This window comes from Lepus europaeus, chromosome 11, assembly GCF_033115175.1.
Source record: "Lepus europaeus isolate LE1 chromosome 11, mLepTim1.pri, whole genome shotgun sequence".
Classification (NCBI taxonomy): domain Eukaryota; kingdom Metazoa; phylum Chordata; class Mammalia; order Lagomorpha; family Leporidae; genus Lepus; species Lepus europaeus.
Window position 1 is genome coordinate 50,914,087 of NC_084837.1, and position 27,112 is coordinate 50,941,198.

Below are 27,112 nucleotides of genomic sequence, written 5' to 3' on the forward strand. Positions count from 1 at the left end.
TAAATCCCCAGGCCTGTCTGGCGCCCCAGCCATCCTCGGCAGCACCTGCACCCTCTGGCAGCCTGGAGAGGCGGAAGGGAGCGGCCCCCACCCCCAGCCCTGCTCCCTCAGGCCCGGGGATTAGTGCAGAAGGTGGCAGCAGGAGGGTAAAAGCCTTTGCGTGCAGATGTGAGCATCGGCCTGCCGGCCTGCCGGAAAGCAAGCAGGGATCTCTGTAAGCTGAAGTGTGAAATCTGCATGTGTGTCCGGTCAAGTCTGCACGTGAGGGTGCTGGACCAAGGGTCTGTGCACAGATGTGCCTGAGGCAGCGTGGAGAATTCCTTCCACTGGGTGACGGGTTTGCATGAGGGCCACTGTATGGGGAGCACCCGGGAAGTGCTAGGGCTCCAGAAGCATTCCCAAGCAAAGCAGCCTTGAGTCCTCTGTCAGACACCTGCCTGGGAATAGAAGCCCAGGCACGGTGTGTGTGCAGAGTTAGGGCAGGTCAGAAAGGGAAACTGAGTCTGGAGCTGGACAGCAGATGCCTGCTCCAGCTCACAGGTCCAGGTCTGAGAGTGTTGGGAGATACTTGCAGCCTGGGCTGTGTGAGGACAGGCCTGGGTAAATGGGAGAGGGTAGGGGACAAGGGAGGGAAACCGCAGCTGTGGGGCAGGGGACAAGCATTTGTCCTGCATGAAAAGGTGACCCTCACCCCAGCGCACTCAACTCACCCTTCAGGTTAAAAATAACCGAGGTAAAGGCCATGGTGGGGCGGGGGAGGTGGTGGAGAAGGTCCTGTCTTCCCACTATCTGCCCATCAGCGCTCTGGAGGGGCGGAATGTGCTCAAGGACTAAAAAAAGGCCCTGGAGCCCGAGGGGCTGGGGCAGCAGACCTTTCATGGGCAAATCTGGGGGCCCTGCCCTCCTCTTGTCACCTCCAGAGCCAAGGGATCAAGGGAGGAGGAGCCAGGCGGGGAGGGAGGTGGGAGGGGGTCCCTCCGGAAGGGCTCCAAATTTAGGCAAGGGGGTGGGGGAAGTGGGATATAAAGGAGCTGGAGCGTTGAGGGCAGCCAGACTCCTGCAGCCCAGGTAAGTGTGGTTTGTGCAGGGGTGCTGTGCAGCTGCGCACAGGGACCCTGCCTTCCTGGGAGTGAGCTGCAGGGCAGGCGGGGGCCCACGGGTTCTGCTGGAAGCACCCTTCTCCAGCCCCGTGGCAGGTCCATGAGGAGCACCAGACTCCTCTGTCTCCTGTCTCTCTGGTTCCCTGCCCGGTTCTCAGCACTTTCTCCCTCCTTTGGGTGGCTTCCTGCCCATTGGCCCTGTGCTGCTTTGCCTCCCTGTCTTGGTCAGCACTTGTCCCAGTCCTCATTCTCCGTCTCCCTCCTTCCTTGCCCTCCCTTCAGGCCTGTGTGTTCTTCTCTCCCTGCCTCTCTCTGTTTCTGTCTTTGCTTCCACACCCCTGCCCTCCCACGTTCACTCACTCTGCATCCCTTCCTTTCTTCCTACTCCCTACCGGTCCACCCTGCTGGTGTCCGTCGGCCCTCTGGGTTGGGGCTCCTCGTCCCATCACCTGTCTCCATGTTCTCTTCTCTGCACTTTGTGGCTCCTGCTCCTCCAGTGGCTCAGATTCTCCGGGATTCCCTGTGAGGAGAGAGTCAGGTGAGAGGCACCATCTCCTCTGCAGACAGCAGAGCAGGCTTTCTCCGGGAGCCAGGTCCGCTGTGCCCCCCTCCCTGCAACCCCAGGCACTCCCACCCCCCATGCCGACCTCTTACAAAGATCCTCCCTCGGCCCCAGCTGAGCAGAGCCCTGAATGGGGTGGGTGGCCCCAGGCAGATCCTTTCACTGGGTAGTGAGGGGAGAGCAATAGGTCCTGGAAAGGAGGCGGTGGGGCAAGGAGTGGGAATGGGAAAGACGGGGACACCCATAAAAGCCTGAGCCTGCCTCAGGAGTCACAGGACCTCCTGTCTTGGCCCCAGGGGAGCAGCAAGATGGACGACTCCCAGATGGCCGACTTTGGGGCGGCAGCCCAGTACCTCCGCAAGTCCGAGAAAGAGCGTCTGGAGGCCCAGACACGGCCTTTTGACATCCGCACTGAGTGCTTTGTGCCTGATGACAAGGAGGAGTTCGTCAAGGCCAAGATCGTGTCCCGGGAGGGAGGCAAGGTCACTGCTGAAACCGAGAGCGGCAAGGTGTGTGGGGCACAGTGCTGAGGTGGGGCGGGGGGTTGGGGTAGGGAAGGAGCCAGGGTGAAGGTGCAGGGTTGGAGCCACTTACGGTGGGAGCAGAGGGGCTGGAGAAGAGCTCCAAGGGGGAGGGATGCCAGGATGGCAGCATCGGCACCTTCACAGACAGATCTGGGCCACTGCAGCAGGCTGCCGCCCCCAGACACACATCCCCCTTGCCGGACAGGAGGCTGGCCGGGGGAGCCCCGGCTGTTTTTTCTGTTTTTTTTTTTTTTTTTTTTTTTGACAGGCAGAGTGGACAGTTAGAAAGAGAGAGAGAGAGAAAGGTCTTCCTTTTTCCGTTGATTCACCCCTCAATGGCCACTGTGGCCAGCATGCTGCAGCCGGCGCACTGTGCTGATCCGAAGCCAGGAGCCAGGTGCTTCTGGTCTCCATGCGCGTGCAGGGCCCAAGGACTTGGGCCATCCTCCACTGCATTCCCGGGCCATAGCAGAGAGCTGGCCTGGAAGAGGGCCAACCGGGACAGAATCCGGTGCCCTGACCAGGACTAGAACCCGGTGTGCCGGCGCCGCAGGTGGAGGATTAGCCTATTGAGCCATGGCGCCGGCCCAGCCCCGGCTGTTTTACCCCGCAGAAGGGCCTTGCAGATAAACAGAGCAGACACAGCACTGAAGGACGCTCCCTTCCTTGACTTGCATCCCTCCTCTGCCTCGGTTTTCCCCCGTGGATCCACGTCCCCACACCAAGGACAAACTCTCAGACCCAAATGAACACAAACAATGGGAATGTGTGAGCTTAACCCTCCATCCTGGGGCTGGTGTATGGCACTCAGAAGCCCCTGGTCCCCGTGTTGTCAGTCATGAGAATCAGCAGTAAGCCACTCCAAGCTGTGTGCCTCACACTCACCGGCCGGATGCGGCATCCCGTTGAGGTGTAGGATGGGCCACAACTCACTGGGGGCTTTGACGCTGATGCCAGCTCTGCCACTAGCTAGTCACTGCAGGTTAACCACTTGATCATTTAGAGCCACAGCTTCCTCTAATTCCAACCGGCAGGATCTCATGACACCATGACATGATGACAAGTGCCAATCAAACCACATGACAGTGACGAATGGGGAGTGCAGGGTGGACAGTTGACGGTCTGCTCTGAGCAACTGCCATCCTCAACACCAGCCCTAGGGGATGGCCTGGGGGTTGGGGAAGTGTGTGTGTGCACAGATCGGAGAGCCTCTGGTTCCCAGGCTTGCCCCTAGACACGGGAGGGTGACCATGGGCACAGGGTCTGGGGAAGTGGCAAGAGGAAGGGAGCCGAGCATAGTCTCTAGCCTGGGAAAGACAGCAGCAGGTGCACAATCTGGGGAGCTCTGGGGTAGGGGCTGGAGCACTGGCTTGCAAGAGCAAGGCCAAGGCTGTGTCTTGGGAGGAGGTGAGCGGGCAAGGCTGACAGGTGCGCGCAGGCAGAGGCCCTGGGTGACGCGTGCTCAGCCCCGTCCTGCTGCCCGTGCTTCCTCTCCAGACGGTGACCGTGAAGGAGGACCAGGTGTTGCAGCAGAACCCACCCAAGTTCGACAAGATCGAGGACATGGCCATGCTGACCTTCCTGCATGAGCCCGCGGTACTCTACAACCTCAAGGAGCGCTACGCAGCCTGGATGATCTATGTGAGTGCTCCTGTCCCTCCCCCCAGGTCTTCCCTCTGGGAGAGAGGCCAGAGACCATGGGGACTTTCCCAAGGAGAGGGGCAGGTATTCTCCCAAGGGACGCCAATCTCCTCTCCCCCTCTTCCTGTCCCTGGTCGGCTGCAGGGAAGCCCCTGCCCACCCGGACTCTCCCTGCACACCTTATACCCAACCCTGTTTTCTGCTCCAGACCTACTCAGGCCTCTTCTGTGTCACCGTCAACCCCTACAAGTGGCTGCCGGTGTACAATGCCGAGGTGGTGGCTGCCTACCGGGGCAAGAAGAGGAGCGAGGCCCCGCCCCACATCTTCTCCATCTCTGACAACGCCTATCAGTACATGCTGACGGGTGAGCCCGGAGGCCCCGGCCCCGTGCCCCGCCCCTGACCCCATCACCCAGCTATGCCCTCGGCCCTGACCTCACTGCCTCTTCTCCTTTCTCTTCCAGATCGGGAGAACCAGTCCATCCTCATCACGTGAGTGAGCACTGTCCGCCCACGGTGGGGTGTGAGGTGCTGGGCCCTGGTTGCTGGGCCTGAGAGAGACGGGAGGAGTGGGCAGGGCTGTGTGCCTTGGGGAATGCAGGGATCCTGAACCCTGGTTGGTCCCACAGCGGAGAATCCGGGGCGGGGAAGACGGTGAACACCAAGCGTGTCATCCAGTACTTTGCCAGCATTGCAGCCATCGGTGACCGGGGCAAGAAGGACAACGTCAATGCCAACAAGGTGCCATGCGGGCTGCAGGCTCCACAGAGAGAAGACCTGAGGGCAGGCGGGCCCAGCTCACCCCAACCCAGCCCAGGGGAGCAGTGCACCACCCGGCAGGGTTCCTGAGTGCGGGGCCTGGGCACAGCCCTTGGGAGCTACACACCCACCAGGGGTTCCCCACCAACCCCTTCCCCGGGCTCAGGGCAACTCCCTGTCCCCCTCCATCTCCAAGAGGGGGATGCAGGATAAACCTCCACCCTACCCCCCCCCCCCCCCCCCCCGCTCAGGGCACCCTGGAGGACCAGATCATCCAGGCCAACCCCGCCCTGGAGGCCTTCGGCAACGCCAAGACCGTCCGGAACGACAACTCCTCACGCTTCGTGAGTGCCCTCAGCTGCTGCCCACTGGCCTCCTCCAGCCTTGATGAGAAAAGGGGTGCTGACTGTACTCTGTATGGCTTTGGCTTAACATCACGCATGCACACACACACCCCAAACCCTCCCAACCCGACTGGTTCCTAAGCTCTGGCATGGCTTCCTAAGCTCCCCATGGCCGAGTGACAGGGCTGGTTTCACTGCTGTTTCGGGTTTGTCTTAGGAGTGTGTCCAGAGCTCTTCCACACCAGAAATGGGAAGAAAGCACAGGCTCTGGAGCCAGAGACCCGACTGGCTCCCCGAGTCACAGACTTGGAGCCCAGCTCTTCCAGCTGTGACGAGGGGGTGATAAAACCCGCCTCGCTCAGGGTGCTGGGAGGACTGCTTGACATGCCCAAGGAGCCTTCCCCGGGCTTCCACTCCCAGACCCCTGGTATATGTGGGGATGGGCACCCTGTTCCATTTCACTGATACCAAGTAGGTCATGGACATTTTCCAGAACCTTCCAGGGCATTCTGGGTTGACTCGAGGCCCCAGATTTCATCCTGTCCCTTCAGGCCAGGTTCCTCACTCTGTCCCATCCGCCCCCAGGGGAAATTCATCAGGATCCACTTTGGAGCCACTGGAAAGCTGGCTTCTGCGGACATAGAGACCTGTGAGTGCCACACGGAACCCTCCCTCCCCGGGGCCCTCTGCTCCTGTCTCCTCCAGCATGTGGGTGGCTGGGTCTCGTCATTTCCTTCGTCTTCTGTCTTCATCCACACTGGCATCTGGTCTTCAAATCTCCCCTTCTCCCCGGCTCTCCCTTCTCCCCATGCACGAGCCTGTCCCCCCAATCTCCACCCTCTTTCCTTCGTCCCCCTCTCCCGCTCAGACCTGCTGGAGAAGTCCCGGGTGATCTTCCAGCTGAAGGCTGAGAGGAACTACCACATCTTCTACCAGATCCTGTCCAACAAGAAGCCGGAGCTGCTGGGTGAGCCGCGCTGCCATCCCCAAGCCCACCCCACCCCACCCCTGCTTCCCTTGCTCTCCCCTTCCCCACCTGGGACGTGCTCACACTGGCCTCTTGCCTCGGCCAGGCTCTGCCACGCGCCTGACTCCTCATTTGCTTCTCCTCTTCCTGCCCGACTTCCTCCTGCTCTTTCTTTGCCTCAGCTTCCCCCAGGTGTCATTCCCCTACCATGCGCCCTCTCGCTTTCCCGGGGGACCTGGGGTCTTCCCTGCCAGGGCCCCTTCTCCTCTTTCACTTCCGCTGGAGTCTCTCCTGGTGCTGACTCTCCTCATCCTCCTCTCCTCCTGCTCCCTCTCCTCCTCCTCCTCCTCCTCCATTCTCCACCTGCTCTCCTTCCCCTCCCCCTGCCCTCTCCCTGCCCCGCTGGCCCGGCCCTTGTCTGTCGCAGACATGCTTCTGATCACAAACAATCCCTACGACTACGCCTACGTGTCCCAGGGAGAGGTGTCCGTGGCCTCCATCGACGACTCCGAGGAGCTCATGGCCACCGATGTGAGCGAGGAGACGGGTCTGGGTGGGCAGGTGGAAGGCCCTGGGAGCTCCGAGAGGCCGCTGCCAACCCCCTTCGTGGCCCCTGGCTCTGTCCCAGAATGCCTTCGACGTGCTGGGCTTCAGTTCTGAGGAGAAAGTCGGCATCTACAAGCTGACAGGCGCCATCATGCACTACGGAAACATGAAGTTCAAGCAGAAGCAGCGTGAGGAGCAGGCGGAGCCGGACGGCACCGAAGGTGCGCAGGGCAGGCAGCCGTGCGGGAAGGGCCCGAGGGGCCGGCTGGGCTGACGGGCCCTGTCCCCGGCTTTGTGCCGGAGACACTCACCGGGGTGCGGAGGACTCCCAAGCAGCATCCAAAGTGGTGCCGTTCAAGAGTTCTTCAGTAGTTAGGTCGACTACAATGTTGCTTGGACCGCAACAGAGAAAGCAGAAGAAACCAGAAAAGTAGGAGGAGCAGCCGGTCAGAGAGCTGGGCTGGTTTCCGGGCCAGACCCCGCCCCCAGCCGTCTGGCCCCGCCCCCAGACTCTCCTCAGAGCCTGGCCGGGTCTCTGACCGCTTGCCATTCCCAGACTGGCACCCCGGGGGACCTAAGGCTTGAGGGTAGAGGGGTGGCCCCGGGGATGGGGAGGACCAGGGACTTGGGAGGGGTTAGGCAGACTGGGATCCTACAGTCCTGCCAGGTTCTTAGCCCCAGCTGCGCTTCCAGGGAGCAAGCTGGGAATTTTCCTCCTCACCCAAGACTCCTCCACGCCCTGAACTCCGCACATCATCGCCATCTTTGATATCGGGGCTGCCGCCCAGTCCCGAGTTCTGTTTAAGAGGCAGCAGGCCAGAGGTCAGGACACCGGTGTGTGTGTCACTGCCCGCGGGGTCTCGGTTTCCCTCTCAGTGAAACAGAAGGCTGCCGTGGGGATCCTCTGAGAAGGAGGTGTGGAGGCGTGGACAGCACCAGGTGGACACTGAAATCGCTCCTCTGAGCCCCCCTTCAGGGGTCTCTTCTCCAAGTCTGTCCAGATAAGAACCAAGCCCAGGTTTCACAATAGCATGTCAACAGTTACCACAAAAGTCTTGAAATTACACCCAATAAATCCCCCTCTAAATAGAGAAATCTCCATACTGGATGGTGCATTGAGGGGTTGGGGGAGCTGTCCTGTCTGATGCTGTGGCCTGAATTTCCCAGCCAGTCCTAGAGGTCAGCAATGCATTGAAAGCAGGACACGCCCAGCCCCCCCTCCCCCAGTACTGGGGTGGGGGCCAAAGGAGACAGGAGCAGGGGACTCTTAGTCCATCAGCCACACCCCTGCCCTGAGGAGGTGAGGAGGGGCTGGCTGAGGGTGGGGACATGTGCTCACAGCAGTGCTGGTGGAGGACTAGCCTGGAGACACCCAGCAGAGAGAGAGGCAGAGCTGTGGGGGAGCTGCTGGATGAAGGGTCCTGGGGTCCAGCCTGGCTCCAGCATGCAGTGGCTGAGTGACCGTGGGCAAGCCTGGTGGCCTTTCGATTCTCCAAGCCCTCCTCGTTAATGAGAGGAGATTGGTGCAGAGGTGGTTTAAGTGCCCATTTCTTCCTTTCCTTCACAACCAGATGCCGACAAGGCCGCCTACCTCATGGGGCTGAACTCCGCTGACCTGCTCAAGGGGCTGTGCCACCCTCGGGTGAAAGTGGGCAACGAGTACGTCACCAAGGGGCAGAACGTGCAGCAGGTGTACTACTCCATCGGGGCTCTGGCCAAGGCCGTGTACGAGAAGATGTTCAACTGGATGGTGATGCGCATCAACGCCACGCTGGAGACCAAGCTGCCGCGCCAGTACTTCATAGGCGTCCTCGACATCGCGGGCTTCGAGATCTTTGACGTGAGTTGGGGGAGCCCTGGGAGTGGGGAGGATTCAACCACCACTTAGGGAGGCCCAGCTCTGGGCCGGGCACCGGAAGGCAGTGCAGATGAAGCAGTGACAGGGGCGGATCTCCTGGGAGGGGACAAACCACACCCCTGCGTGGCTCAGGTACAGTTCAGCTCCATGCCACAGGGACACCCACCCCCTGACCTGCTCCCAACCCCCTCCCTCTGCAGTTCAACAGCTTTGAGCAGCTTTGCATCAACTTCACCAACGAGAAGCTGCAGCAGTTCTTCAACCACCACATGTTCGTGCTGGAGCAGGAGGAGTACAAGAAGGAAGGCATCGAGTGGGAGTTCATTGACTTCGGCATGGACCTGCAGGCCTGCATCGACCTCATTGAGAAGGTGCCACCTGGCCCCACCGCCTGGGTCCCCCTCCTCTGCCCCATCCCAGTCACAGGGGCAACCCCATTCATTCCATCCCCGAGAATCCCAAGCCCCTCTGTAGACCCACCTTCTACCCTCTGTGAGGTCTAGAGCCTTGCACCTTGTCCCCTGTGTGATGGTCACCACCTGTCATACAGAACAAGGTGCAGGGAAGGAGAGGACTCTTGGCCCTTCTGAGCACCTGTGAGAGGTGTCACTCATGGAAAGACTCCAGGTTGAAAGTAGAGATGTTTGGCTTCCCATCCCCTTCCTCTTTGCTGAGAAATAAGCCAGTGTGCAGCCCCCTTTGTCTGCAGGCATTCCTTAGAAGGGATGGGGGAGGGGGCTGATGGGAGCTTCCCCTCGTGCCAGTGCAGACTGCTGCCAGTGCAGGGCCCTCAGGATCTGACCCTCACCCAGGCCACCCCTGCATTCAGAAAATGACCCATGAGCTTTGGATCATTATGCAGAGATTCTCAACCAGGATCCGCAGCTCCCAGAGACCTCAGAATCCCCTAAAACTCTATAGGGAAAAAAGTGCTTGTGCATGGTGCAGTACACGTGTGTGTGCAAGCACCTGTGCTTTTCTATAGAGATGGCCCATGGCTTACTCAGATGCACAGAAGGATTCCTGCCCCTGAGCTCTGAAGGGCAGAGTGTTGTGCCAAACTTGGATCCCTCCAACCGTGCTTTGAAAAAACTGTCAGTCTCCTTGAACAGGGTGTAGCCAGCTCCTGCAGTCTGGTGCCCCCAACACACATCTGTCAGGCCCCGGGGCCCTGAGCCATCAGGAAGAAGGGATTCTATTGCTAGGCACTGCAGGCCTTCGGGGTGTCGAGGAGTGCGTAGTTCATTGCTGGGTCCATTGGGGCAGAAAGGCCAGACACAACAGGATTTAGATGAACTGAGTATGGGCTTGCTATCTTGGGGCAGGAGGAGCCGGCACAGGCTGCCTCTGGCGCTACTGCGGTACTGGGCTGCAGAGTCTTCTCTCTGTCAAGGCGTGGGACCCTAAAAGGCCGCGAGTGTGCTCAGTGACTCTCACTCCACCTCCCTGCCCCGCCTGCAGCCCATGGGCATCATGTCCATCCTGGAGGAGGAGTGCATGTTCCCCAAGGCCACTGACATGACCTTCAAGGCCAAGCTGTACGACAACCACCTGGGCAAGTCCAACAACTTCCAGAAGCCACGCAACGTCAAGGGGAAGCAGGAAGCCCACTTCTCCCTGATCCACTACGCCGGCACCGTGGACTACAACATCCTGGGCTGGCTGGAGAAGAACAAGGACCCTCTCAATGAGACGGTGGTGGGCCTGTACCAGAAGTCCTCCCTCAAGCTGATGGCCACCCTCTTCGCCACCTATGCTTCTGCCGACACTGGTAAGGGGGCACGCTGCATTGGGCCAGGGAGCTTCTGGGAGTGCAAGGTGTTAGGGTGCAGTCAGGCAGTCCTCCTGTATCTCTCCTGTCATACCTGCCATTTCCACCTTTTTCAGTGCATGTTGGTGCACATGTCCAGTTGTGAACAGCTAGTGGTCAATGAGGGTGACGCATGCATGGCAGTGCCACACCCAGCAGGGAGCTATACACGCAGGAGTTCTCAGTGAACATTGAAAGGGTTCCCCCAACAAATGATAGAACCAGGGAGCCTCCAGTTCAGAGAAGAGAGAGAGAAGATGTGAGTTGGAGAGGACAAAGTGTAAGAAGAAAAGTGGAGGGTAGGCTTTGAAGATGGGAGGGGTGGGGATAAGGACTCTGCCATGACCTCAGTCCCTACTGTGTGGCAAGCACTGGTGAGCTGCCTCTCGTGCCTGCCCTGATCCACCCGCCTTTACCTGGGCAGTGACCTGCCTGAAGTCACCCAGCTGTTGCATGGCTCGGCCCTGCCCCACCTGGGGACTCCTCGGATGTTGAGCTCATGCTCATTGTCCCTTCTCTTGTTATTAGCGGACACTGGCAAAGGCAAAGGAGGCAAGAAAAAGGGCTCATCCTTCCAGACAGTGTCAGCTCTCCACCGGGTAAGCAGGAGGCCCTGTTGCAGGTACCGCACCCAGAATCTTTCCTGATGCTCCAAGCTGGGTAGGAAAGCTGCTAGAGCTTCATGACCATTTTTGGTGTAAAGTCTATCCGGGCTTGCACTCATATCATGAGTTATGCATCAAGCTCTTGTCCCTTGGCTGGTTCCAGGGACCCTAGGGTGTCTGGGGCCCAGGGCTCAGGGACCTAAGGGATGCTTCTTGTGTCTGCTAATTCCCCTGCCTCATGCACGCACAGGAAAACCTGAACAAGCTGATGACCAACCTGAGGACCACCCACCCTCACTTCGTGCGCTGCATCATCCCCAATGAGCGGAAGGCTCCAGGTGAGCCATGGGGAGGCTTGGGTTTGGGGAGGATGCCTGACACTCACTTGCCCCAAGGCTGACCCTCCCCATCCTCTCCTGCCGCAGGGGTGATGGACAACCCCCTGGTCATGCACCAGCTGCGCTGCAACGGCGTGCTGGAGGGCATTCGCATCTGCAGGAAGGGCTTCCCCAACCGCATCCTCTACGGGGACTTCCGGCAGAGGTGGGTACCACTGGAGCACCGCAGGGCTCAGGGGACAGGGGTGGGGTGGGGTGGGGGAGGGGCGTCTGCAGGTAGGCCTGGAAAATCCTGTAGGCAGGGGAGAGGGGTGACTCCAGGCATTTCCCTCTCCAGGTACCGCATCCTGAACCCAGCGGCCATCCCCGAGGGCCAGTTCATTGACAGCAGGAAGGGGGCAGAGAAGCTGCTGGGCTCCCTGGACATTGACCACAACCAGTACAAGTTCGGCCACACCAAGGTGAGTCTGGAGCCCCACTGGGTGGCTCCAGGGTGGACAGCCATGATGAGGGGAGCAGCTGGAAGCACTGGAGGCTGACCCCAGGCTCCTGACTTCCTCTCTCAACCCAAGGACAGGAACCCCAGCTTCACTTCTGTCTTGTTTTTTCGCATTTTCACAGTCAAGTCTAGGATGCATGGGTGACAGGTCCCTGGGAGCCACCCCTGCTTCTCCTGAGGGCACCCTGCTCTGAGGCTGCGCCCCACCCCCCTGTCCTTTGCAGGTGTTCTTCAAGGCTGGGCTGCTGGGGCTGCTGGAGGAGATGCGGGACGAGAGGCTGAGCCGCATCATCACACGCATCCAGGCCCAGTCCCGGGGCCAGCTCATGCGCGCTGAGTTCAAGAAAATCCTGGAGCGCAGGTGAGTCAGGGAGGAAAGGAACAGGCGCCCCAGGATGTGACCCAAGGCAGACAGCAGTGCCAACCAGTGTGGATCTCAAGATGTGGCGGTGGGCCCTGGTTCTGCCCTTCACAAGCTGCCTCTGGGCCTCATTTGGAATTCTTTAAAATGACAACTCCAGTGAGATGCCACTTAACACACTGGGTTGATAAAATTAAGAAGTCTGACCCACTGCTTAGAGGAGTATAAATTAACACAACCTCTATGGAAAGCAATTTATCATTAAAGTTGAACAATGACATACTTTCCAATCCATTGTTGAGTGCATTCCCATAGAAGAACTCCTACACATGCACAGCACGAGACGAGAAAGGATCTCCAGAGCAGCACTGATCATCATAACAAACATCTGGGAACAAACCGAATGTGTATCCACAGGGGAATGGATAGATACTGGTGTGGTCAGTCTGGGATATTAGAAAGCAGTGAACATGAATGAGCTCCAACTGCATGATACAGTGTGTTTGAACTAGAAAAGCAGGTTGTTGAGTGAACAAAAAGCAAGCCACAGAAGCGTTTGTATACTTTGGTACAATTGTTATGAAGCTCAGAATTAATAAAACCCAGCAATATTTTCTTTAAAGATACACACATGTATGGTTAAAGCGTTGTTTCCTGCAAACGTAAGGATGCAGGAAACCAGATTAGTGGCTGCTTCTGGCGGGTGCCTGCAGAAAGGGTTCAGGGAGGAGCCCACAGTGGATCCAAAGGCTGGGAGTGGCCCCTGCTGAGGCTGTGGGTTCTTGGAGAGTTGTTTTGTTTTCATGCTTCCTAACTTACATACATAGTAGACATTCTGACATGTAGCACACTACATAATTTTAACATATCTGAGGTTCGTATGAGAGTGGAAATACTGACCCTAGTTGGCTGTATAAGTGGTAGCTTCCACTACTATCGTAGCCCCAGCAGGGATGATAAGAACTGCCCTTTGATTGAACTGATTAATTAAACAACTCCCATCTCCATGTTCAGTAGAGAGAAGTTGGGGGGTGGGAGTGCACACAGTGGGTGAGGCTGCCCTCCAGTGCCCACAAGCTATGGAGATGGGGGAGAGGCGGGGTGCAGTTGGTCCCATGACTGGGAAGTGCTCTCACACAGCGCCTCTCCCTGGCCCCCATTCCCCCATCAGGGATGCCCTGCTGGTCATCCAGTGGAACATCCGGGCCTTCATGGGGGTCAAGAACTGGCCCTGGATGAAGCTCTACTTCAAGATCAAGCCCCTGCTGAAGAGCGCGGAGACGGAGAAGGAGATGGCCAACATGAAGGAGGAGTTCGGGCGCATCAAAGAGTCCCTGGAGAAGTCGGAGGCCCGCCGCAAGGAGCTGGAGGAGAAGATGGTGTCGCTGCTGCAGGAGAAGAATGACCTGCAGCTCCAAGTGCAGGCGGTGAGGCCACCTGCTCACCCCTCAGCTCTCTGCTCTCCTCCCGCAGATTCCAGCCCACCTCATCTCCAGGGGCGGGAAGCCTGAACCTCTCCTCTCTCTGATCACCAGCTTTCTCCCCGCCTTCTTCCAGGAACAAGACAACCTCAATGATGCCGAGGAGCGCTGCGACCAGCTCATCAAGAACAAGATCCAGCTGGAGGCCAAGGTGAAGGAGATGAACGAGAGGCTGGAGGACGAGGAGGAGATGAACGCCGAGCTCACCGCCAAGAAGCGCAAGCTGGAAGACGAGTGCTCCGAGCTCAAGAAGGACATTGATGACCTGGAGCTGACGCTGGCCAAGGTGGAGAAGGAGAAGCACGCAACCGAGAACAAGGTGAGGGCGGCAGCCTCTGCCTCCAGCCGGGGGCTCTGCAGGATTCCCAGACCAGAATGTGGTCCTGATCCTTGGCCCGGGGATGTCTCTGGGCTGGTGACCTTTGGGCCTAAAGGGGATGGGTCTTCGGGTTGGCAGGTGAAGAACCTGACAGAGGAGATGGCTGGGCTGGACGAGATCATCGCCAAGCTCACCAAGGAGAAGAAAGCTCTGCAAGAGGCCCACCAGCAGGCCCTAGATGACCTTCAGGCTGAGGAGGACAAGGTCAACACCCTGTCCAAGGCCAAGCTCAAGCTGGAGCAGCAGGTGGACGATGTGAGTAGTAAGAACCATGCTCCGTCTCTCAGCCAACACCAATAGCCGAGGGGTTCCTGATCCCTAAAATTAACTTCTACAGTCCCTCTAGCCTTCCTGCTCTCTGCAGTTCCTCTCTAGGCTGGGTCTCTAAATCCTTTGTGCTTTCAGGATTTCTCTGCTGGGTTGACTTCCAATCCCCGTAGCCTTTGAGTGAAGGGAGCAGAAGAGCATGCACTGTGGATCTCAGGTTTTCCACCTTGTCTATTGTCTTCTCTCCCACAGCTGGAGGGATCGCTGGAGCAGGAGAAGAAGGTGCGCATGGACCTGGAGCGAGCCAAGCGGAAGCTGGAGGGCGACCTGAAGCTGACCCAGGAGAGCATCATGGACCTGGAGAACGACAAGCTGCAGCTGGAGGAGAAGCTCAAGAAGTAGGAGCCTGGGGCCACAGCAAGTGCTCATGAGGGTGTCTGGCTTGGTAGCTGGAGTGCCGGGGGCTGAGCACCACTGGTCACGGCTGCCTGGACACACGGGAAATGAGGTCCGCCACGGCCCTCCCTGTTGGATCTCTGGGCCAGGGGAGGGAGCCGGTTCTGGCATGCTGAGGCTAGAGAAGAGGATGACCTCAGAGAGAGGAGGACCACTGTTGCCCCCATTCTTTTCCAGGAAGGAGTTTGACATCAGTCAGCTGAATAGCAAGATCGAGGATGAGCAGGCGCTGGCCCTCCAGCTGCAGAAGAAGCTGAAGGAAAACCAGGTGATGCTCTGCCTGGCGCAGCCCAGGGAAGTCAGGAGGGAGACTGGAGCCCAGGGGCCCTGAGGTGACCAAGGCTGCGGGGGCTGCTTGGGTTCTGCGTGCCATCTGAACTCCAGGCAGACTCGGAGACCCAGCCCTCTGAGACTCCCAGGCACGTGTGAACACCAACTTTCCCCCTAGAGAGCAAGAATGTATTATTTCAGAAAAATTATAGTAGGGGGAGAGTGCTACCTACTAGAGGGGCCTCTCTCTCTGAGATAATACCCTGCCTCACAGCTTTATGCGCTGGGACAAAGGATGGGGCCTCCTTCCTTGGTCACTTCTGCCCTTGGCATGGGGGGAGTCAAAGAACCTTCCTTCAGTGCCTTCCTAATGGGCCGCTCTGCTCATGGTTTTCCTGGTGCTGACTCCAGCCGCCAACCCAGACTGAAGCCCCCAGGACACCCCATGGGCATGCGGTCCCCCTGTGGCTATGCAGTCAATACTTACAGCCTTTAGCCAGGCTCTGAATCTCAGGTTCTCTCCTCATATGTAAAATGGAGTGACAGGCCCAGAGGAGACAGCATGTGTGACAATGTTTGTGTTAGGAAACGCTCTATGAAGGTCATTTTAATGTAGTTCAGGTTGGAGACCTCAGCCAGGTGGGACTCTTTGTCTTCCACACACCTGTTGTCTCTCTGCAAGATGAGATTAAATGAACACCATAGTCTGCCTTACCTTGAGTATGCTTCAAACTCAAAAAAAAAAAAAAAAAAAAAGTAAGGCAGAGACAGAGATCTTTCATTTGCTAGGTCACTCCCCAAATGGCCACAATGAAGCCAGAAGCCAGGAGCTTATGTGGCATGGGCCCAAGCACTTGGACTGTCTTTGGCTGCTTTCCCAGTCATATTAGCCAGGAGCTGGATCAGAAGTAGAGCAGCCAGGACTCGAACCAGTACCCATATGGGATGCCTGTGTCACAGGTGGCAGCTTAACCTGCTGCACCACAGTGCCAGCCGCTGCACTTCAGACTTTAACATGCTTTTAGTCTTGGGTTACGAAGCCCTGGACCCACTAAGGCAGGTACTGTCATCCCCACTTTCTGGCTGCAGAGGCTGCATGGCCAGGTCTGGATGTAGAGACCGCAAGGGCAACAGGCTCTCAGCTACTGGGGGCAGGAGCTCTCATTTTCCAGGCAGACTGTGGACAGGAGGAACTGGTCTCCCTGGCACCACGGCCCAGGCTGTCAGTAACATTTAACAGGATTCCTCTGCCCAGGGGCTGGCCTGCGTCCCATGAAAATTTGCCTTCCCATCTTCTTGGATGCCTTTTCTTGGTTTTGAGAATAATGAGCCATTCTCAGGTTCTTCTGCCCTGAATCTTTGGCCTCTTGGACCCAGAACAACACAGCGGTGAACCCCACCGACCTTGGCATTGGTCCTCCCTCTTCCAGCCCAAGCCTTGCACACAAGTCCCACCTTCTCTACCCTGGGAGTAGGGGCATGGGGGTCTTCTCCTGCTTACAGCTCCCACCATGCACAGTACAGGAGAAATGGCCATGCCCCAGATGAAGGGGATCCCGGGAGCCCCCCTTTGCTCCTGGCTAGCCAGGCAACAGCTCAAAAATGGTAGACAGAAATTCTCCGGGTTTAGTCAAGACCAAGGCTAAAGCCAGAAAGGTGATGAAGAGGAGGACGCTCTGCCAGCACTAACCTGGCCTGGAATGGAGCAGTCGAGCTGGGACCCAGTCCTAGGCCTAAGCAAAGCAGGCCCTGGAGAGTGAGGAAAGAGCAGACTGAACTTGGCAGCTCACTCAGAAACTCCCGAAAATATTTGTTTCCAGGCATATTGCTGCCAATACTGATAAAATGCAGACACCCACACTACCTTACAGAGAGCAGAGCAGGGCCTAGTGAATCTGTAGACTCTGAGGTTCGTGGTCTCACGAGATCTCAGGGTCCCCCTCCAGCATGGATTCTCAGGACCCAGGGCTGCACATGCTCAGACTGGATCTGGGATGCCCTCAGGAAATGCCTTGAAGGTTTGGTTTCCATCAGATTCCACTCGGTGGCTAGGCACTTTGGGATGTACAGCGGCATCACTGGCCTCTACCCACAAGAAGCAACTCCCCAACAAGTCATGGTCATCAGAATTGTGTCTAGACATTGCCCTAACTGAGAGCCACTGCCCACGAGGTACCTGACAGCCAGGATGTCCTTTAGTGCCTTGGAAGTGGGGGGACTCTGGCAGAGGGGTGCGGGCAGTGGGGTCCTGAGCCCTCTGTGCCCCTGCCCAGGCCCGCATCGAGGAGCTGGAGGAGGAGCTGGAGGCCGAGCGCACTGCCAGGGCCAAGGTGGAGAAGCTGCGCTCCGACCTGTCCCGGGAGCTGGAGGAGATCAGCGAGCGGCTGGAGGAGGCCGGCGGGGCCACGTCCGTGCAGATCGAGATGAACAAGAAGCGCGAGGCCGAGTTCCAGAAGATGCGGCGGGACCTGGAGGAGGCCACGCTGCAGCATGAGGCCACGGCCGCCGCCCTGCGCAAGAAGCACGCGGACAGCGTGGCCGAGCTGGGCGAGCAGATCGACAACCTGCAGCGGGTGAAGCAGAAGCTGGAGAAGGAGAAGAGCGAGTTCAAGCTGGAGCTGGATGACGTCACCTCCAACATGGAGCAGATCATCAAGGCCAAGGTGGGCCCGGCGCGGCCCCGCCCTCTGTGGCCTTCTCTTCCTCTCTGCCCTGACCCTCGCCTAAGTCTGTCTCCCAGTCGTCCTCCCTCCTATAATTCATGTCCCTCCTTGGGACTGTGCCCCTCCCACACTGCCCAGGCCACTTCCCTGTCCTCCGAGTTCCCCCACTTCTGCCCTCTACTCCTCCCTCTCCGATCGACCCAGCCCCTGCCCCTGGCTCACCCTCCCTGTGTCCCTTCCTGCCCAAAGGCAAACCTGGAGAAAGTGTCCCGCACGCTGGAAGACCAGGCCAACGAGTACCGCATGAAGCTGGAGGAAGCCCAGCGCTCCCTCAACGACTTCACCACCCAGCGAGCTAAGCTGCAAACCGAGAACGGTGCGTGCCCCTGACCGGCACTTGCCTGCCCCGGGGAAGGGCATTGATTGCTCCTTGTGGGAGGGGGCGTGGAGACCCACAACTCCTGCATTCCCACCTCCAGGAGAGCTAGCCCGGCAGCTGGAAGAGAAGGAGGCGCTGATCTCGCAGCTGACCCGGGGCAAGCTGTCCTACACTCAGCAGATGGAGGACCTCAAGAGGCAGCTGGAGGAGGAAGGCAAGGTGAGGCCCGGCCGGGGGACGGTGCAGAAGGCTTGACGGTGGCCTGGACGCTGTAGGGAGGCCCCCCGCTAGTGTAGGCTTGCTGCCTTTGGCTCTGTGACACACCAAAGTCAGTGAATGCCTCTGTCCTTCTTCTTAAGGATCCTGGTTGGGCAAACCGGGAAGCTACTCACAGATCTGGAGGTTCCTCCTGGATGCTCCTGCCGGATGAGCCTGGGGCTTGGCCGAAGGCAGTGGATGCAGGCAGGGAACAGAGAATGGGGGACAGGGACGCCCTCTGATCTGGCGCCCGCCTCTCCCCAGGCCAAGAACGCCCTGGCCCACGCGCTGCAGTCGGCCCGCCATGACTGTGACCTGCTGCGGGAGCAGTACGAGGAGGAGATGGAGGCCAAGGCGGAGCTGCAGCGCGTCCTGTCCAAGGCCAACTCGGAGGTGGCGCAGTGGAGGACCAAATATGAGACGGACGCCATCCAGCGCACCGAGGAGCTGGAGGAGGCCAAGTGAGTGCCCTGCAGCTCCCACCATAACTCGCAGAGGGAGGAGCAAAAGAACCTGCAGTGGGGACAGGCAGAGGGCTTGCGGGAAGGCAGCTGGGGTTGAGAAAGAGAGAGAGAGGTGATGGGAAGAAAGTCTAGATCCCGAACTCTTTGAGTCCTGGCTGGCCCTGACCCACTTCCTGTGACAGGCGAGCTTTTAGCCCGGGTTATACCTGACGCTCACGTATAAGACGAGCAAAAAGCTTGTTGGTCAGAGGAGCTTCCGTCGATGAGCCTGGCTTGGGGGAAGGGTCCCCTAGCTGCTGCTGCCTGTAGGGAACAGGCCTGGGCGATCTGTGCTGGGGGCTCTGCTCCAGGCCCCCAAAGCCTAGGCTTCCTCCAGGTTGGGATTCTAGCACCCCCCAAGAGCTATGGGGAGGCAGGAGGCCTCAGCAGTTGGGGGTGGGGAGTGGTCATCCCGGGGCCCCACTGTTCCCAAGTGGAGTCACGCACACCGCCTTCCCCGGGCAGGAAGAAGCTGGCCCAGCGGCTGCAGGACGCCGAGGAGGCCGTGGAGGCCGTCAACGCCAAGTGCTCCTCACTGGAGAAGACCAAGCACCGGCTGCAGAACGAGATCGAGGACCTCATGGTGGACGTGGAGCGCTCCAACGCTGCCGCCGCCGCCCTGGACAAGAAGCAGAGGAACTTCGACAAGGTGGGCCCCGGGGTGGGGCCGCAGCCAGCGCGCAGGCCCGGGCGGGCGCTGGGCATTGGGGCCAGGCCAGGGCCGTCCTCCCTGGAGGCGGGGCTGGGACCAGGGGCTGGGGGTCCCGTACTATGAGCCTGGTCTGGGGCAGATCCTGGCCGAGTGGAAGCAGAAGTACGAGGAGTCGCAGTCGGAGCTGGAGTCCTCACAGAAGGAGGCGCGCTCCCTCAGCACCGAGCTCTTCAAGCTCAAGAACGCCTACGAGGAGTCCCTGGAGCACCTGGAGACCTTCAAGCGGGAGAACAAGAACCTGCAGGGTGCGCTGGGGGCCGAGAAGCCAGGGAGGGGTGGTGGCAGGGATGGCCAGGTTGGGTCAGGGGAACGCAGGCTCTGAGCTTTCCGGCCCTCTGATCCCCAGAGGAGATCTCAGACCTGACGGAGCAGCTGGGAGAAGGAGGCAAGAATCTGCACGAGCTGGAGAAAGTCCGCAAGCAGCTGGAGGCCGAGAAGCTGGAGCTGCAGTCGGCCCTGGAGGAGGCCGAGGTGAGGCCCAGAGTCTGCCCGGCTGTCTCACCTGGCAGGGGCCTTGGCCCCGCAACAAAATCTCTTCACTCCTTTTTCTTTCTTCTTTTTTTCCCTGATGGTATAAAATGCTCTCATTCCATTGAAAAATACAAATTATACAAAGACAAAAATCTTGCACTTACAGGGTTTGCAGAGAAATCTGCCACTTCCGACCAGCCAGACCCCTGGCGTTCACTCTTAGCTTCTTTTTCTTAGTTCAAGGTCATCTGCCCACTACCTGTGACCACGTCCAAAGCCAGAGTTGGCAGGAGGGGAAATGTCACAGTCAGATTGTAGGCCAGAGGCCTTGGTTCCCACTAGCTTGTCAAAGCTGCAACCTGGCACCCCAACACTGCTCAGATGATAGACGGGCATGTTGGCCCAGGATCAAATAGCAAGCTTGATTTGAGGACCTCCAATGTGTGGCTGGACAAGGTCCTTAAGCTCCCTGTGCCTCAGCTTTCTCATCTGTAAGATGGGATTAACTGTGCATACCCAGTAAGATCGAATGAAGGTAAAATGAGCGTATGAGCTCATTATTTCTGTTCACTTCTTTTTTTAAAGATTTATTGATTATTATTTATTTGAAAGGTAGAGTTACAGAGAGGCAGAGGCAGAGAGGGGGAGAGGTCTTCCATCCACTGGTTCACTCCCCAGATGGTCGCAATGGCCTGAGCTGATCCAGAGCCAGGATCCTGAAGCTTCTTCTGGGCCTCCTATGCGGGTGCAGGGGCCCAAGGACCTGGGCCATCTTCCACTGCTTTCCCAGGTGCATTAGCAGGGAGCTGGATCGCAAGTGAAGCAGCTGAGTCTCGAACCAGCACCCATATGGGATGCCGGCACTGCAGGTAGAGGCTTAGTCTGCTATGCCACCACAATGGCCCCTTCTGTTCACTTTTAAGAACCTAGGAATAGCCCTGTGGTTGGGGGCTTCTAACTTTTCCCACTAAAGAGTGAAGTCCTGCCGGCGCCACGGCTCAATAGGCTAATCCTCTGCCTGCAGCGCCAGCACACCGGGTTCTAGTCCCGGTCGGATTCTGTCCTGGTTGCCCCTCTTCCAGGCCAGCTCTCTGCTGTGGCCTGGGAGTAAGTGGAGGATGGCCCAAGTGCTTGGGTCCTGCACCCCATGGGAGACCAGGAGAAGCACCTGGCTCCTGGCTTTGGATCAGCATTGGAGGGTGAACCAATGGCAAAAGGAAGACCTTTCTCTCTGTCTCTCTCTTTCTCACTGTCTACTCTGCCTGTCAAAAAAAAGAGAGTGAAGTCCTGGGAAACAAAGACATAGTTGCATTTGTGGCTATGAAAATTCCTCCTTTTCTCCATAGTATTTTCAATGGTCAGACATAGGTACGATGTAGATGCTGGAGGGTCTGGCAGGTGTGAGGTCCAAACCCGCTCCCAGACAAGATAGCCCAGGGATTACGGAAGCCCAGGGAGTCCAACAGCCCGAGGGCCTGGGGAATGGTGCCACCTCCCTGTCTCTTCTCAACCCTGCTTCTCCTGGCCACAGTCCTGGCCGACACTCTGTACCCTCGGCCTGTCTCCCCCCTCCTTCCCTGGGCCCTGATGGTAGGCCTCCACCCTCCTCTCCCCACCCCTGCCAGGCCTCCCTGGAGCACGAGGAGGGCAAGATCCTCCGGGCTCAGCTGGAGTTCAACCAGATCAAGGCGGAGATCGAGCGGAAGCTGGTGGAGAAGGACGAGGAGATGGAGCAGGCCAAGCGCAACCACCTGCGGGTGGTGGACTCGCTGCAGACCTCCCTGGACGCAGAGACGCGCAGCCGCAACGAGGCCCTGCGGGTGAAGAAGAAGATGGAGGGCGACCTCAATGAGATGGAGATCCAGCTCAGCCAGGCCAACAGGACGGCCTCCGAGGCCCAGAAGCATCTGAAGAACGCCCAAGCCCACCTGAAGGTAACAGAAGCAGAGGCTCTCGGGAGCTGGTGGGGGGGCAGAATCTGTGGGTGGGCGGGGTGGGAGGGGCTCAGAGGAATGATGAAGGCCAGAGCATAGGGCACTAGGGCAACACATGGGAGAAAGTGGCTGGAGGCCGGAGGGATGGAGCATTGGCCAGGCCCTGAGGTATGTGTGTGTCCTGGGCCAGTCTCCAGCCTAGCGTGTCGATGAGGAGTGTGCCTCCCTGATTCCAGCTGATGAGGATACTGAACGTTAGGTGAGGTGTGTGTCAGACCGCAGATGAAAGGCCCTGATGGTATGGGGTCAGGTATCCCAACGTCATCCCTCCCCTGGCAGGACACCCAGATCCAGCTGGATGATGCAGTCCGGGCCAATGACGACCTGAAGGAGAACATCGCCATCGTGGAGCGGCGCAACACGCTACTGCAGGCCGAGCTGGAGGAGCTGCGGGCCGTGGTGGAGCAGACAGAGCGGTCTCGGAAGCTGGCGGAGCAGGAGCTGATCGAGACCAGCGAGCGGGTGCAGCTTCTGCACTCCCAGGTGAGGGCGCCAGGGGCCTCCGCGGGGAAGCGTCAGAGCCCAGGACATCCACTGAAACCAGGTATCTGAGTGAGCGTGTCCGGCCAGGATCACAGATCCGTTCATCTCTTGGGCCACCTCTCATCTCTGCTGTCTTGCGAAGGAAGTCCAGACTTAAAAGCGAAGAGGGTGTGATTGATGGGTGATGCCGGCTAAATCTGGGGCAGTGGAATGCCTGCTCTCATTGATAGCCTTGGTCCAGAAGACAGGCTTCCACTTGCTCTGTAAAGATGAGAGTCGGGGACCTTAAAGAAGCACAACTACATCTGCTTGTGCACCAGACTCTGTACAGAGCACCGCTTGTTTTGCAATCTCACCCAGACTGTTTTCAGCCACACTCTGCCACGAGCTCTCATGCCCACTGATTGCAGTGCCTGGTGGGTTGTGTAACCTAGGCTGTATGAGAGTGCCGTCATCCACTGACCTCGTCCCCTCTTCCTTACCCCTCAGCATTCTTTCTAGAACCATAATCATTTCCAGAACGTTGTTCTTGGAAACAAGTTGTTTCCATTTCCATGTCCCTGCGTCAACTTGTGGTTGAAGAGTCCGACAGGCTTTGGTGCTTGAAGTCTGTCTTCAGGGCTGAGTGGTTGCACAGAGAACATCCGGGACATTGCTGTTCTCCTAGGAAAAGGGATCACTGGCACAAAACGAGGGCTCTCTCAGAAGCAGGGCTTGGAACTTAAGACTAAACAGCCACTTAAAAAAAGATTTATTTCTTTGAGAAGCAAAGTTACAGAGAGGGGCAGACAGAGAGAGAGGTCTTCTACCCACTGGTTCATTCTCCAAATGGCCACAATGGCCAGAGCTGGGCCGATCTGAAACCAGGAGCCAGAAGCTTCTTCTGGGTCTCCCACACAGGTGCAGGAGCCCAGGCACTTGGGCCATCTTCTGCTATTTTCCCAGGCCATTAACAGAGAGCTGGATCATAAGAGGAGCAGCCAGGACTGGAACTGGCTCCACAGGCGGAGGCTTAGCCTACTACACCACAGCGCCGGCCCCTAAACAACCACTTATAATGCTCTCTGAAGTGGAAGGAGGTAACAAGTACACGAGTGGGTGTGACCCTTTTCTCTCCTCGCCCAGAACACCAGCCTCATCAACCAGAAGAAGAAGATGGAGTCAGACCTGTCCCAGCTGCAGACGGAAGTGGAGGAGGCGGTGCAGGAATGCAGGAACGCCGAGGAGAAGGCCAAGAAGGCCATCACGGACGTGAGTCCCCCACCCCGCCCTCCCGCGCCGAGGGGCCGGTGTGTGAGGCCCTGACCCCACCGTGTGCCGCCCCTCCCCCGCGCGCAGGCCGCCATGATGGCGGAGGAGCTGAAGAAGGAGCAGGACACCAGCGCCCACCTGGAGCGCATGAAGAAGAACATGGAGCAGACCATTAAGGACCTGCAGCACCGGCTGGACGAGGCCGAGCAGATCGCCCTCAAGGGCGGCAAGAAGCAGCTGCAGAAGCTGGAGGCGCGGGTGCGGGAGCTGGAGAACGAGCTGGAGGCCGAGCAGAAGCGCAATGCGGAGTCGGTGAAGGGCATGAGGAAGAGCGAGCGGCGCATCAAGGAGCTCACCTACCAGGTGCGCGCGGCGTGCCCTGGCTGCCTTCCGGGACCCCAGGCCACCTGCGCCTTGAAACGCTGTCCGTAGATTCATTTTCTTTCTCGGGAGTCAGTGTGGCCTGAGTCTGGATTTTTCTAGCAAGTGGAGAACCTGCTACTTCCTCAAAGTTCTTTTTCAAGAACCGAGAGCTCCACCAGGACAGCTCCAGAGCAGTCCAGAGGCCCCTTCCACCTTTGCGGGGCACGTTAGGGAGGAGAGTCAGGGGGTGGGAAATGACAGAGAACTTCCCGACGGCCAAGGGAAGGCTTTAGAGAAAGAAGATCCCAGAATGTTCTAAGACCTCCATGTGCTTAGCTCAGAGCTTCTGCCCATGCCCTGTACTCATCACAGTGTGCCTGTTGGGAGAGAGACCAAGGAGACAGGGGAACTGGTCCATTTGACAGATGGACCCCAGAGGCAAGACAGGGTGCAGTGCTAGAACCGTGGATTTGTCACGGACAGAAGCACGCACCAGGAGCTGGAGAGGGGGGTGACTGGTTAGGTCCTGCAGCCAGTGCTCCTGGCTCACTGCAGCACTGCCGTGTTAGAGTACTGGGCTATGATAGACCAGAATAACGTGAGCCATGAGGGTGCACCTGCTTTCTGCATTCCTCCTTAGCCCTGGTCACTCCAGAGCCACTGGCCGAGAGCATGTGTGTTGCTCTGCTCCCCACGCTGGGGCTAGAACAGAGCCAGTGCCTCTGTCTCACCTGCTCGGGAAGTTCAGAGCTGCACCCCCCCAACACACACACACACACAGCCCCCAGTGCTTGGTGGACTCTGGGCTGAGAACGTTGCCTTGCCTCCCTTGAGTCAGAGATGGAATCTCTCCCACCGCGCTCTACCCTGGGCGCCTGGAAGGCGGCAGCTGAGGCATGGCGAGGAGCTAGAACAATGGGGAACAGAAAGGCGATGGCGCTCACTCCTCCCTGAAACCTCCTTCTCCCCCTGCAGACGGAGGAGGACAAGAAGAACCTGCTGAGGCTGCAGGACCTGGTGGACAAGCTGCAGCTGAAGGTCAAGGCCTATAAGCGCCAGGCCGAGGAGGCGGTGAGTTGATGATTTTCTCTCTCACCCTTCATCAACGCACCTATTATGTGCGAGAATCGATGCATGTCCACCACGCATGGTGGGGCTCGGACAAAAGATTGCTCTAAATGTGAACATTTATTATAATAGCTGGTTTGGTCAGAGCTGTGTCAGGCACTCTGACTCAGCAGAAGCAAGGCACCTGCCCCCACGCATACAACCTATGCACCATAAGTCCACATGAAGGCAGTGGGGACACTGATGCAGGACAGGGGGCAGACGATGCTTAAGGCAGGCCTGTGGCCTCGACATTGGGCTTAGCAGGTGACTTCCTTCCCAGTGGAGGAAGACTTCCAGGCAGACAGGAAAGTGCATGTAAGGTGATAATGGAGAACCTGGGCTGGGGGAGCGTCCCTCCGAGGCATGCTGGGACAGATGGGATGATGTTCTGGGGGGCCCCCCACCAGGCAGCACGGGATTCACTTGGGCAGTGGGTGGTGGCCGTGCAGGACACGATTGAGGAGGCTCCTCCCGCGCCCCACCCCCACAGGAGGAGCAGGCCAACACCAACCTGTCCAAGTTCCGCAAGGTGCAGCACGAGCTGGACGAGGCGGAGGAGCGGGCAGACATCGCAGAGTCCCAGGTCAACAAGCTGCGGGCCAAGAGCCGCGACATCGGCGCCAAGGTGGGTCCCTCCCCCAGGGGCTCCAGTATCCACCCAAATCAGCACACCCCCTGACATGAATGCCCCTCAGAGTAGGCAGCCCTCACAGCCCTGAGGGTCCTACAGCACCTGCTTAGGGCAGCCCTCAAAGACTGGAGCCTCTGCTGAATGCCCCGTGTTTCCCCTAAACCACAGCACCCCTAGCAAGGGACCCCAAGGTCCCAGAGGCCTAGCCAGTCCCAGGCTGTGGGCATCTCCTTCAGCCGCTGGAAACCCTAGGGATGCTCCCCACACCCCATCCCTCTTGCCAGCTGCCACTCACGCCCCTCCTTCCTTTCTCAGCAAAAAATGCACGACGAGGAGTGACGCCACCTCCGGAACCCCGCTCTTGTTAACCCGCAATAAACACGAGTGCCTGACTCCGCCTGCGCCCACCTGTCTTTCCCACCAGCTGTCCAGCCTGCAGCCGGAAGGCTGCTGGCCCAAGAAGGGGGTGGCCCCAGCCCCTGTGAGCAAGCCAAGGCAGCCAAAGCTCCCACAGCTGTAGAGGAGGGAACCAAGGCCCAGAGAAGTGAGGTGTCCCGCCTGGGGCAGCACAGCTGTGAGACCCAGCTCTGCTCAGTCCCCACCCAAGCGAAGAGAAGGGGGCGTTTCCAAAGTGGAGAACAGCAAGGCTCCAGTTCCAGATGCCAAGAGGCAGAATTTTGGTGCCGAGGCTGAAGCTGCCCTGCACCTGCCCCACCTCGAGGCTGCAGGGCCTAAAGGTATTCTGGGACCCCTGTTCTCTGGGCAATTAATTTCCCACTGATGCCAGGAGAGGTTTGGAGCTGCATGAGGACTAGGGTGCAAGGAAGTGGGGGACAGGTCCCAGCCTGGCTGTCAGCCCCTGCCTGTTAGTTCTCACCTCTGCGGGCCAGGGTCTCACCATGAGGGCTCCCAGAGTCCACGTGCAGCGTGGGGCAAGCCTGGGCTTTGCTAGTCTCCCACCCAGACATAGTCAAGCCCGGGAGCACAGACAGGTTCACACCACCCGTCACATTTCTGCTCTCTTTGAGCTACTGGGACAGTCCAGCCCAGGGTACACAGCCGCTCAGGGGACCGGGCTGGACTTCATACCATCTCATCCCTTCTCCTGGAAGCCCTCTGGCAACTCCCCTAGCTGAACCTCTTCTATGCCTCATCTGAGGCTGTGCCCACCCCTGCCCCAGCCAAAGCCAGCCTGCTAGTCCTGCAAATAGACTGTGCATACAACCCTCAGAACCACAAGCAGACACCTTCTGAGAAACAAACAGCCCGACTGTTTCTGGCCCGGGAGAACTGCCAGCCCTGCGCAGAGCCAGGGTTGAGGGCAGAAAACCAGGGCAGCGGGTGGGCACTGTGGCATGGGGGTTAGGACAACCACATGCCATATCAGAGCTCCTAGTTCAAGTCCCTGCTGCTCCACACTTCTGATTCAGCTTCCTGCTATTGTGCCTTGGAGGCATCAGATGACGGCTGAAGTGCCTGGGACCCTGACCCCCACATGGGAGATCTAGGTGGAGTTCGGGGCTCCTG

The 27,112-nt window shown here is 58.5% G+C and overlaps 1 protein-coding gene across 1 annotated transcript; it reads left to right on the forward strand.

Annotated features, from left to right (window-relative positions):
- The first annotated feature begins 1,225 nt into the window (after positions 1 to 1,225).
- On the forward strand, positions 1,226 to 25,978 carry LOC133769969 (myosin-6). Its single transcript, XM_062205421.1, has 38 exons — positions 1,226 to 1,638; positions 1,959 to 2,171; positions 3,684 to 3,827; positions 4,036 to 4,192; positions 4,292 to 4,319; positions 4,457 to 4,568; positions 4,838 to 4,930; positions 5,516 to 5,579; positions 5,799 to 5,897; positions 6,325 to 6,428; positions 6,526 to 6,664; positions 8,015 to 8,283; positions 8,502 to 8,672; positions 9,763 to 10,072; positions 10,640 to 10,710; positions 10,967 to 11,054; positions 11,142 to 11,259; positions 11,392 to 11,515; positions 11,778 to 11,914; positions 13,086 to 13,341; positions 13,472 to 13,714; positions 13,853 to 14,029; positions 14,294 to 14,439; positions 14,675 to 14,765; positions 17,041 to 17,430; positions 17,680 to 17,806; positions 17,910 to 18,028; positions 18,332 to 18,528; positions 19,036 to 19,219; positions 19,362 to 19,527; positions 19,629 to 19,753; positions 21,379 to 21,687; positions 22,027 to 22,230; positions 23,356 to 23,481; positions 23,569 to 23,844; positions 24,820 to 24,915; positions 25,445 to 25,579; positions 25,901 to 25,978. The coding sequence occupies exons 2-38, from the start codon at positions 1,971 to 1,973 to the stop codon at positions 25,922 to 25,924; spliced, it is 5,820 nt and encodes a 1,939-aa protein (XP_062061405.1). The 5' UTR covers positions 1,226 to 1,638; positions 1,959 to 1,970; the 3' UTR covers positions 25,925 to 25,978.
- Positions 25,979 to 27,112: the final 1,134 nt, after the last annotated feature.

Bases quoted from the DNA above. Each gene is read 5' to 3' on its own strand.
- LOC133769969 (XM_062205421.1), top strand. From the start codon at position 1,971: ATGGACGACTCCCAGATGGCCGACTTTGGGGCGGCAGCCCAGTACCTC. The intron at 5,898-6,324 runs GTGAGCCGCGCT...TGTCTGTCGCAG, and splicing joins CAAGAAGCCGGAGCTGCTGG to ACATGCTTCTGATCACAAAC. The intron at 19,220-19,361 runs GTGGGCCCCGGG...GGTCTGGGGCAG, and splicing joins AGCAGAGGAACTTCGACAAG to ATCCTGGCCGAGTGGAAGCA.